Raw genomic sequence first — 13,377 nt, forward strand, 5'->3', positions numbered from 1 at the left:
TGTTCTAAAGGGCAGAAACTACAGGTAGAGTTCAGTGAAGTATGAAACGTCATTTTCAGACAGTCAGAGTAGTCTCACAGTGGAGTAGGGGTCTCAGGAAAAGAGGGAGTTCACTGTCTGTAGAAATGCAAGGGCGGGGTTGAATGATCCCATGAGCATGTCACAGAGGAGGCTCTAGCCCCAAATGTAAGGGTGGACCAAGTGGCCTTTAAGGTGTGTTCTAGCATCAGCAGTCTGTAACCCTGAGTCCCTTTCCTTTCTCTTGGCCTGAGGATGTCATTTATAAGATGAAGAGGGTTGGAGGACCAAATAAAGCTCCTTCTATTCTGCCCTCTTACATCTGCCAAATTCAAGTGAATGAAAAATAAGTCTACTTGGAAATACTGAAAGAGGATCCTGTAATTGCTCCCCAAAGTAAAAGGCATCTGAAATGAGAAAACAGGGGTGTAATTACCCTTGGCCACACAATCTCTCACATGAAGCTGAATATACATTTCAGCCATGAGACTGGATCGCTTTGCTTTTCCAGATTAAACCCCTGACTTTCTTCTTGATATAGCAGACCTCCATAATACTTATTAAGAGACAAGTTGTCCACCTTGGTTCTAAAATCAGAAAATGACTGGGGGCGGGGGCAGTAAAGTGAGATCAATTTTCTTTGGAGTTGGAAAGGATTTAGGGAAAGGCATATTAACAAAGATACATTATTAAAGTGCAATATTTACAAATCCCAAAGAAGCTTTTAGGGATTTAGAGATTTAATCTTTGACTTTTAAAATCAGCTTTCCATCATCAGTCAAAATACCAATGAGCATTAAAAAGCTGCAGGGAGCAGTGAGACAGGCACTTACCTACTGCTAGTGCAAGTACAAATTGATAGTCTATCTAGGAAGCAGTTTGGCAAAGTAGGTGAAAACTCCTAGGTTGCCACTTCTCATCGCTTCTGCTGATTTTGCCCTGTACTGAGTCCCATCATCTATTTCCAGGAGTTTGCAGTAGCCTCCTAACTGGTCTGCTTCTCTGCCCTGCCCCCATTATAGTCTGTTTTCAACAGAGTAATGAGAGTGACCGTTTTCAAATGAAAGTCAGATCATGTTATTCTTCTGTTCAGACCCCTGTAATCTCTTCTCATTTCACTCAGAGTGAAAGTGAAATCCTTTCCCTAGGACTGTAAGGCCCTGTGTGAACTGACCAGCCCTTTATCTCTCTGACTTCCTCTACTACTACTGTTCCCCTCATTTGTTCCACTTCAACCATACTGGGATCTTTGCTGTTCCTCAGACACGTCCCATAAGCTTTCCACTTAGGGGCTTTGTACTGTTTCCTTCATTTGAAGTGCTCTTTTTTTTTTCAGCTATCTACTTGGTTAACTCTCTTTCCTTCAAGTCTTTGTGAAAATCTCACCTTCTAAATATGTCTTATACTGGTTACCCTATCCAATACCCTATTCAACCCTCCCTCCAACACTCTGGCACTTCTGACACCCTCTACCCTGCCCGTTTTCTTTTCTCTTTTCCATGGCGTACTTTGGACTGTGTTTACTATTTATCCACTGCCCTCTCCCACCCTTTAAAAATATAAGCTCCACAAGTACAGGTTTCACAGTGTCCGGCACAAAGTTGATACTCAAATATGGTTGAATGGATGAGCTTTAAAAATAGCAATGTCTTTTGACCTAGAAATCTCACTTCTAGACTCGTTCTTAAAATAATTGGAGATGTATTCAAAGATTTATTTAGGTTGTTTTCATAGCTGTATTTATTATACTGAAAAATTTCAAACAACCTAAACGTCTAAAACAGAGTGATAATTAAATGATTCGATCTATCTATATAATGGAATATTATAAAGATATTTAAAGAAATATTTTTTAAGAATATGTAATTATATGGGAAAATGCTTATAATGTTAAAGTGAAGAAGTAGAATGTAAAACTACATATACCCACACCCTTACTTCACACCATATACAAAAATGGATCAGTAATCTAAATATAAGAGTCAAGGCACCAGGGCAACTCATTTTGTTAAATGTCTGACTCTTCATTTTGGCCCAGGTCATCATGACCTCAGGTTTGTGAGATCAAGCCCTGCATTGAGCTTTATGTTGGGTGTGGAGCCTGCTTAAGATTCTGTCTCCCCCACTCCCTCTTAGATAGATAGATAGATAGATAGATAGATAGATAGATAGATAGATAAGCAAACAAGCCAAAACCGTAAAACTCTTAGAAGAAACCATAAGGTTAAATCTTCATGACATTGGATTTGGCAATGGATTCTTAGATATGACACCAAAAGTATGAGCAACAAAACAAAAAAAATAGGTAAATTGGACTTCATCAAAATAAAAAAATTTGCATATCAAAGGTATTATCAAGAAAGGGAAAAGACAACCCATGGGATGGGAGAAAATATTTGCAAATTTTTATATTTGCAAATGTTTGCAATGATTAGGGTTTAATATCCAAATACTATAAAAAAAATTACTAAAACTTAACAAAATCAAGCAGCTCAATTTTTTAAATAAGCAAATGTTTTGAATATGCATTTCCCCAAAGAGGTAATGTGAATGGCCAAGAAGCACATGAAAAGATGCCCAACATCATTAATCATTTGAGAAATGCAAATTGAAATCACAGCATGAAGATACCACTTCATGCCTATTAGAATGACTATAATAAAAAATAAAAACTATGTGTTGGTGAGGATTTGGGAAAATTGGAACCCTCATACATTGCTGTGAGAGTATAAAATCATGTAGCCTCTATGCAAAAACAGTTTGGTGGTTCCTCAAAAAGTTAAGCTTATACTTACCATATGATCAAGTAATTCCACTCCCAAGTATATACCCCATGGAATTGACAACACGGACTCAGAGAGATATTGTACACCAATGTTCATAGCAGCATTTTCACAATATCCATAAGGTGTAATCAACCTAAATATCTAACAGTAGATGAATGAATAAAAAGATGTGGTATTTACAAACCATGGAGTATCACTCAGCCATAAAAAGGAATGAAGTTTCAATACATGCTAAAACATGGATGAATCTTGAAAACATTATACTAGGGCAGCCCCAGTGGTGCAGCGGTTTGGTGCCGCCTGCAGCCCAGGTGTGATCCTGGAGACCTGGGATCGAGTCCCACATCGGGCTCCTTGCATGGAGCCTGCTTCTCCCTCTGCCTGTTTCTCTGCCTCTCTCCCTCTCTCTGTCTCTCATGAACAAATAAATAAAATCTTAAAAAAAAACAAAACCATTATACTAAAGGGAAAGAAGCTAGGACGCCTGGGTGGCTCAGTTGGTTAAGTGATTGACTCTTGATTGTAGCTCAGGTCATGAACTCAGAGTTGTGAGATCAAGCCCTGCATTGTGCTGTGCGTGGAACCTACTTAAGATTCTCTCTCGAAAGTGGAACCCTCTTAACATTATTGGTGGGAATGCAAACTGGTATAGCCATTCTTGAGAATGGAGGTTCCTCAAAAAGTTAAAAACTACCCTAATAATCCAGCAATTGTGGTACTAGTTATTTACCTAAAGGATACAAAAATACAGATTTGAGGGGCACCTGGGTGTCTCAGTCAGTTAAGCATCTGCCTTCATCTCAGGTCATGATCCCAGGGTCCTGGGATTGAGCCCCAAATCGGGCCCCCTGCTCAGTGGAGAGTTTGCTTCTCCCTTTGCCTCTGAAGCTCCTCCTGCTTGTGCTAGCACACTCTGTCAAATAAATAAAAAGTCTTTAAACAAAACAAAACAAAAATGCAGATCTAAAGGGGCACATATACCACAATATGTATAGTGTGTAGCAGCATTTTCAAAAATAGCCAAACTCTGGAGAGAGTCATCTATCCGTTGACTGATGAATGGATAAAGAAGATGTGATATATATGTACAATGGAATACTACTCAGCTGTCAAAAATGAAATCTTCCCATTTGCAACGATGTGGATGGACCTAGAGTGTATTATGCTGAGTGAAATAAGTCAGTCAGAGACCAATACCATATGATCTCACTTATGTGTGGAATTTAAGAAAGAAAACAGATGAATATATAGGAAGGGGAGGGGAAAATGACGGGGAAATAAACCATAAAACACTTTTTTAAAAAAGATTTTATTTATTCATGAGAGACACACAGAGAGAGAGAGGCAGAGGGAAAAGCAGGCTCCTTGCGAGGAGCCTCATACAGAAATCGATCTCAGGATCATGTCCTGAGCCAAAAGCAGACGCTCAAACACTAAGCCCCCCAGGTGCCACAACCCTAAGAGACTCTGAATAATAGAAAACAAACTTAGGGTTGATGGAAGGAGGTGGAGGGGGGTGATGAGCTAGATGGGTGAAGGGTATTAAGGAAGGCACTTGTGATGAGCACTGGGTATTGTATGTAAGTGAATAATCACTTAATTCTACTTTAGAAACCAATATTGCACTGTATGTTAACTAAGTGAAATTTAAATTAAAAAAAAAAACTCTCCCTCTGTCCATCCCCTTCCCCCCTCTTTAAAAAAATGTGAAAGGAGCTAGACACAAGGGCAGTGAATGATTTAATTTATATTAAATATCTAGAATAGGCAAATTCATGGAAATAAAGTAGATTAGAGGTTAACAGGAGCTATGGGGAAAAAGAATGGGATGTAACTGCTTACTTCGTACAGAATTTAGAGTGATTAAAAAGTCTTAATAACAGCGGAGATAGTTGTACAACATTATGAACAAAATGCTACTGAATTAATTATATACTTAATATAGCTAAAATCACAAATTTTATGTTACATGTATTTTGTCCAATAAAAATTTCAAAAAAAGGGGTTCCCCACTGGCTCAGTTCATAGAGCACATGACTCCTGATCTTGGGGTCATGAGTTCAAGCCCCACATTAGGGAGTAAATTGTACTTTAAAAAAAAATCTATTAAACATTAAAAAAAAAAAAAAACTATATATAATAGGCAGTAGCAGGCTGGATCTGGTTTGTGGGCTTTCTAGAGCCAATTGTGAGCATCTTTTCCCAGCTACCTCTTTTGACATTAGTAGCTTGAAATTGGCCATGGTGGGAGTATTTCTACCATGGGACTTAGTGAATGCTACAAATAGAGCTCCACTTCAATCCCCTCAAGCCAGTTGTTAAATATTTACCAGAACACCACTGAATATATGTATATAAAAATGAGTAGGAAACTATCTGGAAGGATAGCTGTTACTACCCCTGGGGAGCGGGGTAGTGTTGCAGCAGGAATGAGAATAAACTTAGGCTTTTTACCACATACACTTCTATGGTGTTTCAGTTTTTTTTGTTTTGTTTTGTTTTGTTTTTACAGTAAGTATAGAGACATAGTTCTTTTACTGCTTTTAAAAAATAGAAAAATCTGCATATGTTGGGATTGTGGTATTGGTGAGTTTTCTCATAGAGTTAAAAGCTGGTTACAGGGCAGCCCTGGTGGCGCAGCGGTTTGGCGCCGCCTGCAGCCCAGGGCGTGATCCTGGAGACCCTAGAGTCCTACGTCGGGCTCTCGCATGGTGCCTGCTCTCTCTCTCTCTCTCTCTCTCTCTGTGTGTGTGTGTGTTTATGAATAAATAAGTAAAAAATCTTTTTAAAAAATTAAAAATAAATAAAAGCTGGTCACATATACTGTCTGTAAAGGCCCACAGTGAGGCTGAAGGCCAAGCCTGGGACATGGATTCTGTTTCCTTTTCTTTCCCAACTAATTGGGTTTTTGTTTGTTTGTTTGTTTGTTTCTTCATAGGTTACCCTACAGCCTACCCGGCAGCAGCCCCTGCCTACAATCCCAGCCTGTACCCCACCAATAGCCCCAGTTATGCTCCAGGTAAGGAGAAAGTGGAGACCGCAGTGATGCCTGGGGTGGGAAGTGGGCTGTTTGGAAAAACACACCCACCTGTTGGCCTTTCCCTATCCTTAATTGTCTTGGACTCATCCTGTCCAAACGTGATTCTCTTGGGAGTCCCCTCTAATAACTGGGGCAGTTCAGACTCAGGGTTGGGGTGGGAATAGAATCTCCTCCATTCTCCTTAGGATTTAAGATTGGCCAATCTCTTCTCTGCTAGCATATCTGAGACATGCATCCTCCTCACAGAACCTTTTCTGCTCTCGTAAACAATGTCCAAATCCACTCATTGCTTAGTTTTCCCTAAGACTGCCATTGAGACACACACAGATGTAAATACACACTCACCAGACTTCCTGGATATGGATTTGGAAGAGAGTGAGAGACTTGCCACCAGAGGATAAAAAACTGGTTTTCAAGCTAAGGCAAGGAACCTATATTTCAAAAATAAGAAAGGCCTAGCACTCCTTCAATAGAGATTGAAATAGATTTGAAAATGTTGAAAAGTTTTAGTTTAGGCTAGGAGCAGTGCAGAGGTGTTACCACTGATACTAACCCTCGTACTTAGCAGGTGCTTTAACATTCAAGGGGCTGGAAAAAGAGTATGGACACTGCATTTAGAAAGTCCTGGGTTTGAATCCTGATCAACTCACTAGTTTGTGAAGCCTTGGACAAGATACCTCATCTTTCAGAGAAATGTGTTACTCACCTTAGAGGCGTAGATGGTTTTATCTGAGTTCCTTTTCATTTACTCAACAAATATTTATATGTTGAATGTCCTCCACATTAGAATAGAGAAAAAGAGCCATCTTTGCTTAAAATAACTTACAATAACAAATAACAAATAACACACATGCATTTGGTAGTTGGCATATAAACAAATTCATAGCTGTGTGATGAGTATTTGTGAAGGGAATACCTGTAAGAAGAGAGGAAGCAGAAGAGATTAACAACAATCTGCCTGAGGTTGAAAGTGTACAGGAGGCTTCACAGGGGGCCTAGCAATAGGGGCCTGAGTGAGGGAGAAGCAGGAAGCATTCTTTTAAGCATACAAAGGAAGAGTTGGGCATTCCAGGCCGAGTAGAGCCTGGGCAAGGTAGTGTGAGGATGGTTGAAGCACACTGGGGTGGGGGTGGGGGGTGGAGATAATAGAGGGATCTGAACTACAGATGTCAAGTTTATCCAATCAGCTTTAAATAAAAAGCATCGCGAGTCTTCCGTGAGACTCAGCTCTCTAAGCCCGTGGAAACGAGCCTTGGAAATCCCTTTCACAAAGATGGCGCTGAAGGCGAAGAAGGAAGCTTCTGCCCCTCCCAAAGCCGAAGCAGCAGCCAAGCAAAGGCTTTGAAAGCTAAGAAAGTGGTGCTGAAAGGTTTGCACAGTCACAATAAAAAGAAGATCCGTACGTCACCTACATTCTGACGACCCAAGACCCTGCATCTCCGAAGGCAGCCCAAATATCCTCAAAAGAGCGCCCTCCAGGAGAAACAAGCTTGATCACTATGCCATCATCAAGTTCCCCCTGACTACTGAGTCAGCCATGAAGAAAATAGAGGACAACCACACACTTGTGTTCATTGTGGATTTCAAGGCCAATAAGCACCAGATCAAACAAGCTGTGAAAAAGCTCTATGACATTGATGTGGCCAAGGTCAACACCCTGATCAGGCCTGATGGAGAGAAGAAAGCATATTTTTGACTGGCTCCTGACTCTGATGCTTTGAATATTGCCAAACATCATCTAAACTGAGTCCAGCCGGCTATAAATCTAAATTTTTTCACCATTTAAAAAAAAAAAAAACTACAGACGTCCAAAGCCAAGATGTGGAAGGGCCTTGAATGCCATGATAACACCCGTTTTCTTGTTTAATAATGATTATTCTAGAGTTAAAAAGCTTGAAAAGACCTTAGAGATCCTCCAATTCAGCCTTTTCTCTTGACAAGGGAGATCCAGAGACAAGCAGTGTTTTGTCCAAGTTACCCAGTGAATCAGCAGTAGCATATGGACTGGAACCCTTGGCAGATCTTCTGGTTCTTGGTCTCATGTTTCTCTTTGCCAGTCTAGCACTCATCCTACCATCATTCCCTTTCTTCTAGAATATTTGTATGAGAGAAGAACATGGGCTATGTCAGAACACCTGAATCTGAGTACTGTCACTTCATAAATTAACAACCTTAAATCACCTGACCCCTCTGAACCTCAGTTACTTCATTCTGAAGGAGGGATCATTTTGTAATTGAACACACATGCACATACTATGAGCCCCCTCTTTTTTGGGAGACAGGAACTATTTTAATGCAAATAAGTGATTGTTAACCCCCTAAAGTGCTTACATAAGTGTGTCATTCCATAGACATTTATTTTGGCCTTGAAATGCCCAAGGCACTTGAAGATACTGGATGTGATTCAGACTTGAGGGAAGTAAAGTCATTGCCCTCAGAGCTTGTGAGGGTAGCAGTTATTCACAGGCTAAAAAAAATCTCTATCTCAGCATTAATAGTTTATTCTGTATTCACTTTTAGTCAATAAGATATATATTTCCAAAAAACGTATAATATGAGGCAGAAACAATAAAAACTGCAGAAATTAACTCTGAGAAAAGATTTAATCAAATTTGTTAAGTTCTGTCTTAAAAACTACGACATTTTGATTATCAAGTATCTCACAACATAGAAATGATTTTTTAAAAAAGATTTTGTTTATTCATGAGAGAGAGAGAGAGGCAGAGACATAGGCAGAGAGAGAAGCAGGCTCTGTGCAGGGAGCCCTATGTGGGACTCGATCCCATGACTCTAAGACCATGCCCTGGGCCAAAGGCAGATGCTCAACCACTGAGCCACCCAGGCGCCCCTAGAAATGATTTAAATCTAAATGCTATGAGATCTGTGAATTGGCTGGTCTAAAATAAAATTAGGTGAGTAGTTGCAGAAGGTCAGCTAAGGTCAGGAATGAAGAAGATATATTGTCTGTATAGTCAAGAGGTCACCAGTGACCTGTAAAGCAGAGTTGATGAGATGGAGAGGCTGGAAGTGAAAAAGCAGTTAGCAGGTAGAGCCTGCTCTTACAAGAGGCTTGGCTACAATACAAGGGCAAGGAGAACAAGGGGAGGTGGGATTAAAGGAGGCAGTTTTTAGATAAGAGCATAGTGAAGTAAGTGCTGATGGGAAGGAGCAAGTGGGGAAGACAAGTCAGAGATGTAAGAGGATCCGGGCCTTCAAGGAGGCTATGGTGAGGTGGGGAACCTAGAGCTCTGTTCTCTTCTTTGTTTTGGGGAGCAGGTGGAGTGGGGTGCCTCACACAGGATGGCAGCTGTTCCTCTCAGACTAAAGAAGAGGTCACAGATGGCTGTGCTTATTAGAAAAAATCACCCAGTGGAAAGTGGAGAGTTCTTGTCTAATAGTTTTGATTTGTCAAGAGAGAGGTAAGGGTTCTTAAGGAGAGAGGTCAAGGTATGAAAGCCTTACTGGAAAGAAAAGGTAACATAGCTTTGTAACAGGAGGCCTCAGTGAGGGTGGAGGCCGTGAATTCATCAAGGCTTTAATTTCCATCACTGGGGCATTTACTCATAATGTTTAGGACTTATGGTGATCATTTATGGAATTGTTATGGATTAGTTTGGCAAGAAAGTAGAAGGACAGAGAATAAAAATAAATAGGTAATGTTTGTTGAATGGATCCTATGTGCCAGGGACTATTTAAGCTTTTAACGGATATTGACTTGTTATCTATTACAGTAAACCTTTGAAGTCATTATTATTGTTAATCTCATTTTCCAAGTGGGAAAACTAAAATTTACAGGAGTTGGGAACTAGCCCAAAGATCCAAACCCAGGAGCTACTACCACAGCTGCATTTGCTCTGCAGTCAACCAGAGAGAAATTAAAGGAGTTAAACTAGAGCAACCAGACTAAGGAGAGCAGACAGGAGGAGCCTAGGACTGTGGAATAAAGAAATGAGATTGGAAAGCTCCAGGCATGTGTAAAGCACTAATAAAGTCTTAATTTTAAAAATAAAATATCAGCCCAAGATTTTTCACAATTTTGTGTTTTCAAAAGTTCAGCATATTTCTAAGCTATGATTACAGCAACCTGACCATGGGTTTCCTTAGAAACCCGTACAGTCCACTATAGAGGGTGGTGTTAGCACATTGTGTCAGAAAGCCCCAAATTAGGAGTTGGAAGGACTGGGTTTCTAGCCCTAACTCTTCTACTGATTTTGGTGTGACCTTGAGCAGATTCTTTTCCTTTGGAGTTAGACACACACACACACACACACACACACACACACACCTGCACGCACAATTGGTCTGTTTCACATTTTGGGAGGCCAGCTTCTGCATTCACTAGGTCTCCTGACTGCCATAGGGGAGCTCCTGCAGAGGAAGAGCTGGCTCAAGGACAGAGAGGGCAGTGTAGGTTACTCTCAGCTTCCTGCCAGAACCAGCCATTTGTGATGCCATGAGATGCCTGCAGGGTAAAAGTCTGCAAAGGAGCCAAGCTTTCAGGTTTAAATTTCTCTCGGCTTCTTCAAGGAGACCAAGAAGTTGCTTCAGAAAGAGCTATTTTTAGCAGCTTGAGTACTCTAAGATGTCATCTGTTCAGGATGCAGGGAAGCATTTCACTCTTTCATTGGTTCTGAAAGCAATGTAGGTACTTGGAGCTTTTTTCTGAGTTCTTAATGACTTCAGGGATCTTATTTAAGAACTATTTGGCCATTCCCTCCCCCCCCCACCAAAAAAAGAACTATTTGGCCCTGCAGGAGGCAGGAGCCAGGTTTTCAGAATCTAGAAACCAAAGGATATATCACATTATTGGTAATCTTACTTGAAAATGAAAGGAAAAGATAAACAGAATAACTAACATAGATAGAAATGAAACACATAGTCACAAGAGGTCTGTTTATAAATCACTTTCATCTACTGTCTCACTTGATTTCATGGCAATTTTATAAAGTACAAATATATTGTTCCTATTTTGCATATGACAAACCTTAGGAAAAACAAGGGAAAAGAATATGCCTGCCATATTCCAGGCACTGTGCAAGGCATGTTACAAATGTTAATTCCTACTTCAGTCTTGTGTGAGTTGAATCTTCCTGCTCCCAGTTTTGCTCAGAGGTTAAATAACTTGTCCAGAGTTGCACAGCTAAAAAGCAGCGGAGCTGGAATTCAAACCCAGTCTGTCTGACCCTACAGCCTATGCTCCTTCTGTAGCACTGCACTCTCCTTGGGGTTTCAAGTGAAGTATCTCTGCATTGGTCCTAGCCTTGTGGGGCTTTACAGAGAGTTCTTCAGAGTCCAGAAGTGATGATTTTGTCCCTGAACCTTACTTCCTCTAGTACACAAAGCCTCTGTCATGTGTGAAGTCCTTCTACAATTCAGAGAGCACTAACTTGGGTCAGCTACCTGGAAGATGCCATAGCATCAAGGAGGCACTTCTCAATGAATGGGCTTTCCTGGATGGCAAGTCTGTCATTCCCTCCAGGGTAGAGGCACTTCACACCGTCTGCATTCACTGTTTCTTATGTCACCTGGGGGAAACTGCTATCTTGAGACAGTCTGTTTTTGTAACTGCAATGTGTACTACTTTGCACAAATTCTTAGTGGTAATTTCAACTAACATTTCTATCCAACAGAGTTTCAGTTCCTGCATTCAGCTTATGGTAGGAGAGCTATTTTTCCTCATCTGTATTATGGCCTATGAATGTGTTATCTCATAACAACGGTAGATCCCCTCTCCTTCCCTCCCCAAATCCCATTCCTTAGGCTTGGGCTCCCCCAGGTGGCTCAGCAGCAGTTCCTAAAGCATGCAGGAACATGTCTGATGGTGCAAAATCATGGGTTGGAGACACACATAAACCGTCCCCTAGGGCAGCAATGAAGGATCATGGCACTAAAAGGCGTCTTTCCCCTTCCTCACCTCTGGGGTCCCATCTGACCTAGGTCAAAAACTTTCACCCTAACTTGGCTACTGAATTCAAGCAATCAAGTGAACAAAATTCTTCAACCTGTATGGCTCCTCTGTTGGCTTTGTGGCAGCTCTTGTGGAGGAGTACCTGGATTATGCCTAGAAGAACCCAAAAAAAGCAGTCTGCCCCAGGATCAGATTTTCTGTCTCTGTTGGCAGTCTGACATGTTTGAAGACCTGGTTGACTTTAGATACAATCTGTTCCCTTAGCCCAGATCTTGAGCTCTGGCTCATTTTCAGGGCATTTTCCTGGATGGTGAGAGGTGAGGGCCAAGTGTGCTAAATAAGCAAGGTCCTCTGGGCAGTGTGGACTCCAGGCCTAAGGCACCACAGGAACTTCTGGGCACCTGTGAGGGTCCCAGCAGTGTAACTGGACTAGGTCCTTTTTGTCACAGACAGTAAGGGACCATGGGAGGGAATCACCACTTTCACTACCCTCACCTGGGCTGCTCAGGATAATGTTTTCATTAAAATCTCTGCACACTTTCTTAACTTTTAACCTTGAATTATTTGGACGTTAAATATTGAATTTGTGTGTGGCACATCTTTCAGGAGATGAGCTATGAAAATTTCTCCTTGCCACTGCTGTGGGCTGTGTGATCTTGGGCAATTTACTAATGTCTCCAGGCCATAGGTAGTATTTTTTCCAGATGCTCTCTTAGGTCCCTTTAAGTGTAAACAGCCTATCCTCTTATAATTATTTTATTTTGTTTTGTTTTGTTTTGTTTGTTTGTTTGTTTGTTTATTTATTTATTTATTTATTTTTAAGTTTATTTATTCATAGAGACACAGCTAGAGAGAGAGAGGCAGAGACACAGGCAGAGGGAGAAGCAGGCACCATGCAGGGAGCCCAACGTGGGACTCGATCCCTGGTCTCCAGGATCACGCCCTGGGCTGCAGGCGGCGTTAAACCACTGCGCCACCAGGGCTATCCTAATTTTTTTTATTTTAATTTTTGCTAGTCACGGACCTGTTTCTCTTGTTATTTATGGGAGTCCATTTTTTGTTTGTCTCAGGATATATGAACTTGAACAGAAGGCTCCATAAAAAGTGAGACAAACTCTCATGTTTCCTCACCCCTCTAATTATAGCATCTTAAATAGAAATACTAAAAAGTATGTGTGGGACTCTTAAAAAATGTTTTGTGCCAGACCTTACACTGGCCCTTTAAAGATACAGACCATAAGTCAAGGACCTTATTTTAAAGGAGCTCACAGTTTAGTGAGGGAGACAGATAAGCCAGTAAGTATAGGAGCTTCTAAGAATCACAGAAACTGGGATAGCAAACCATATGTATGTGCAGAGGCTGTGGTCAAAGGGTGGGGAAAAGAAAAGACTTCATAGTAAAGACAAACTCATGATTGATGGATTAATAGATTTTTACCATGTGGCATTTGGGGAAATACATACCAGGAAGAGTGAACAATGTGAGCAAAAATAGAGAAGTGACATGACACTCCTTGGCATAATTTTGGAATGATAAAGTTTGTGTGGCTGTCATGTGGGGTTGGAAAGTGAGAACAGTGAACGTCTAGAGAGATCACAAAGCTAGGTCATGAGGGGCTTTGAAT

At 41.0% G+C, this 13,377-nt stretch overlaps 1 protein-coding gene across 9 annotated transcripts in view; it reads left to right on the plus strand.

Moving 5' to 3' along the window:
- The window catches only part of FAM168A (family with sequence similarity 168 member A), a 186,831-nt gene that overhangs the window by 153,844 nt on the left and 19,610 nt on the right, over positions 1–13,377 (plus strand). For 7 of the 9 annotated variants that reach the window (XM_038568709.1, XM_038568708.1, XM_038568707.1 and 4 more), the window contains 2 exons: positions 5,743–5,823; positions 11,475–11,501. In XM_038568709.1, coding sequence (XP_038424637.1) covers positions 5,743–5,823; positions 11,475–11,501 — 108 coding nt within the window. The remainder of the gene's footprint in view (positions 1–5,742; positions 5,824–11,474; positions 11,502–13,377) is intronic. The other 2 variants (XM_038568703.1, XM_038568706.1) reach the window with 1 other exon arrangement.

Source organism: Canis lupus, chromosome 21, assembly GCF_011100685.1.
Source record: "Canis lupus familiaris isolate Mischka breed German Shepherd chromosome 21, alternate assembly UU_Cfam_GSD_1.0, whole genome shotgun sequence".
Taxonomy (NCBI): Eukaryota; Metazoa; Chordata; class Mammalia; order Carnivora; family Canidae; genus Canis; species Canis lupus.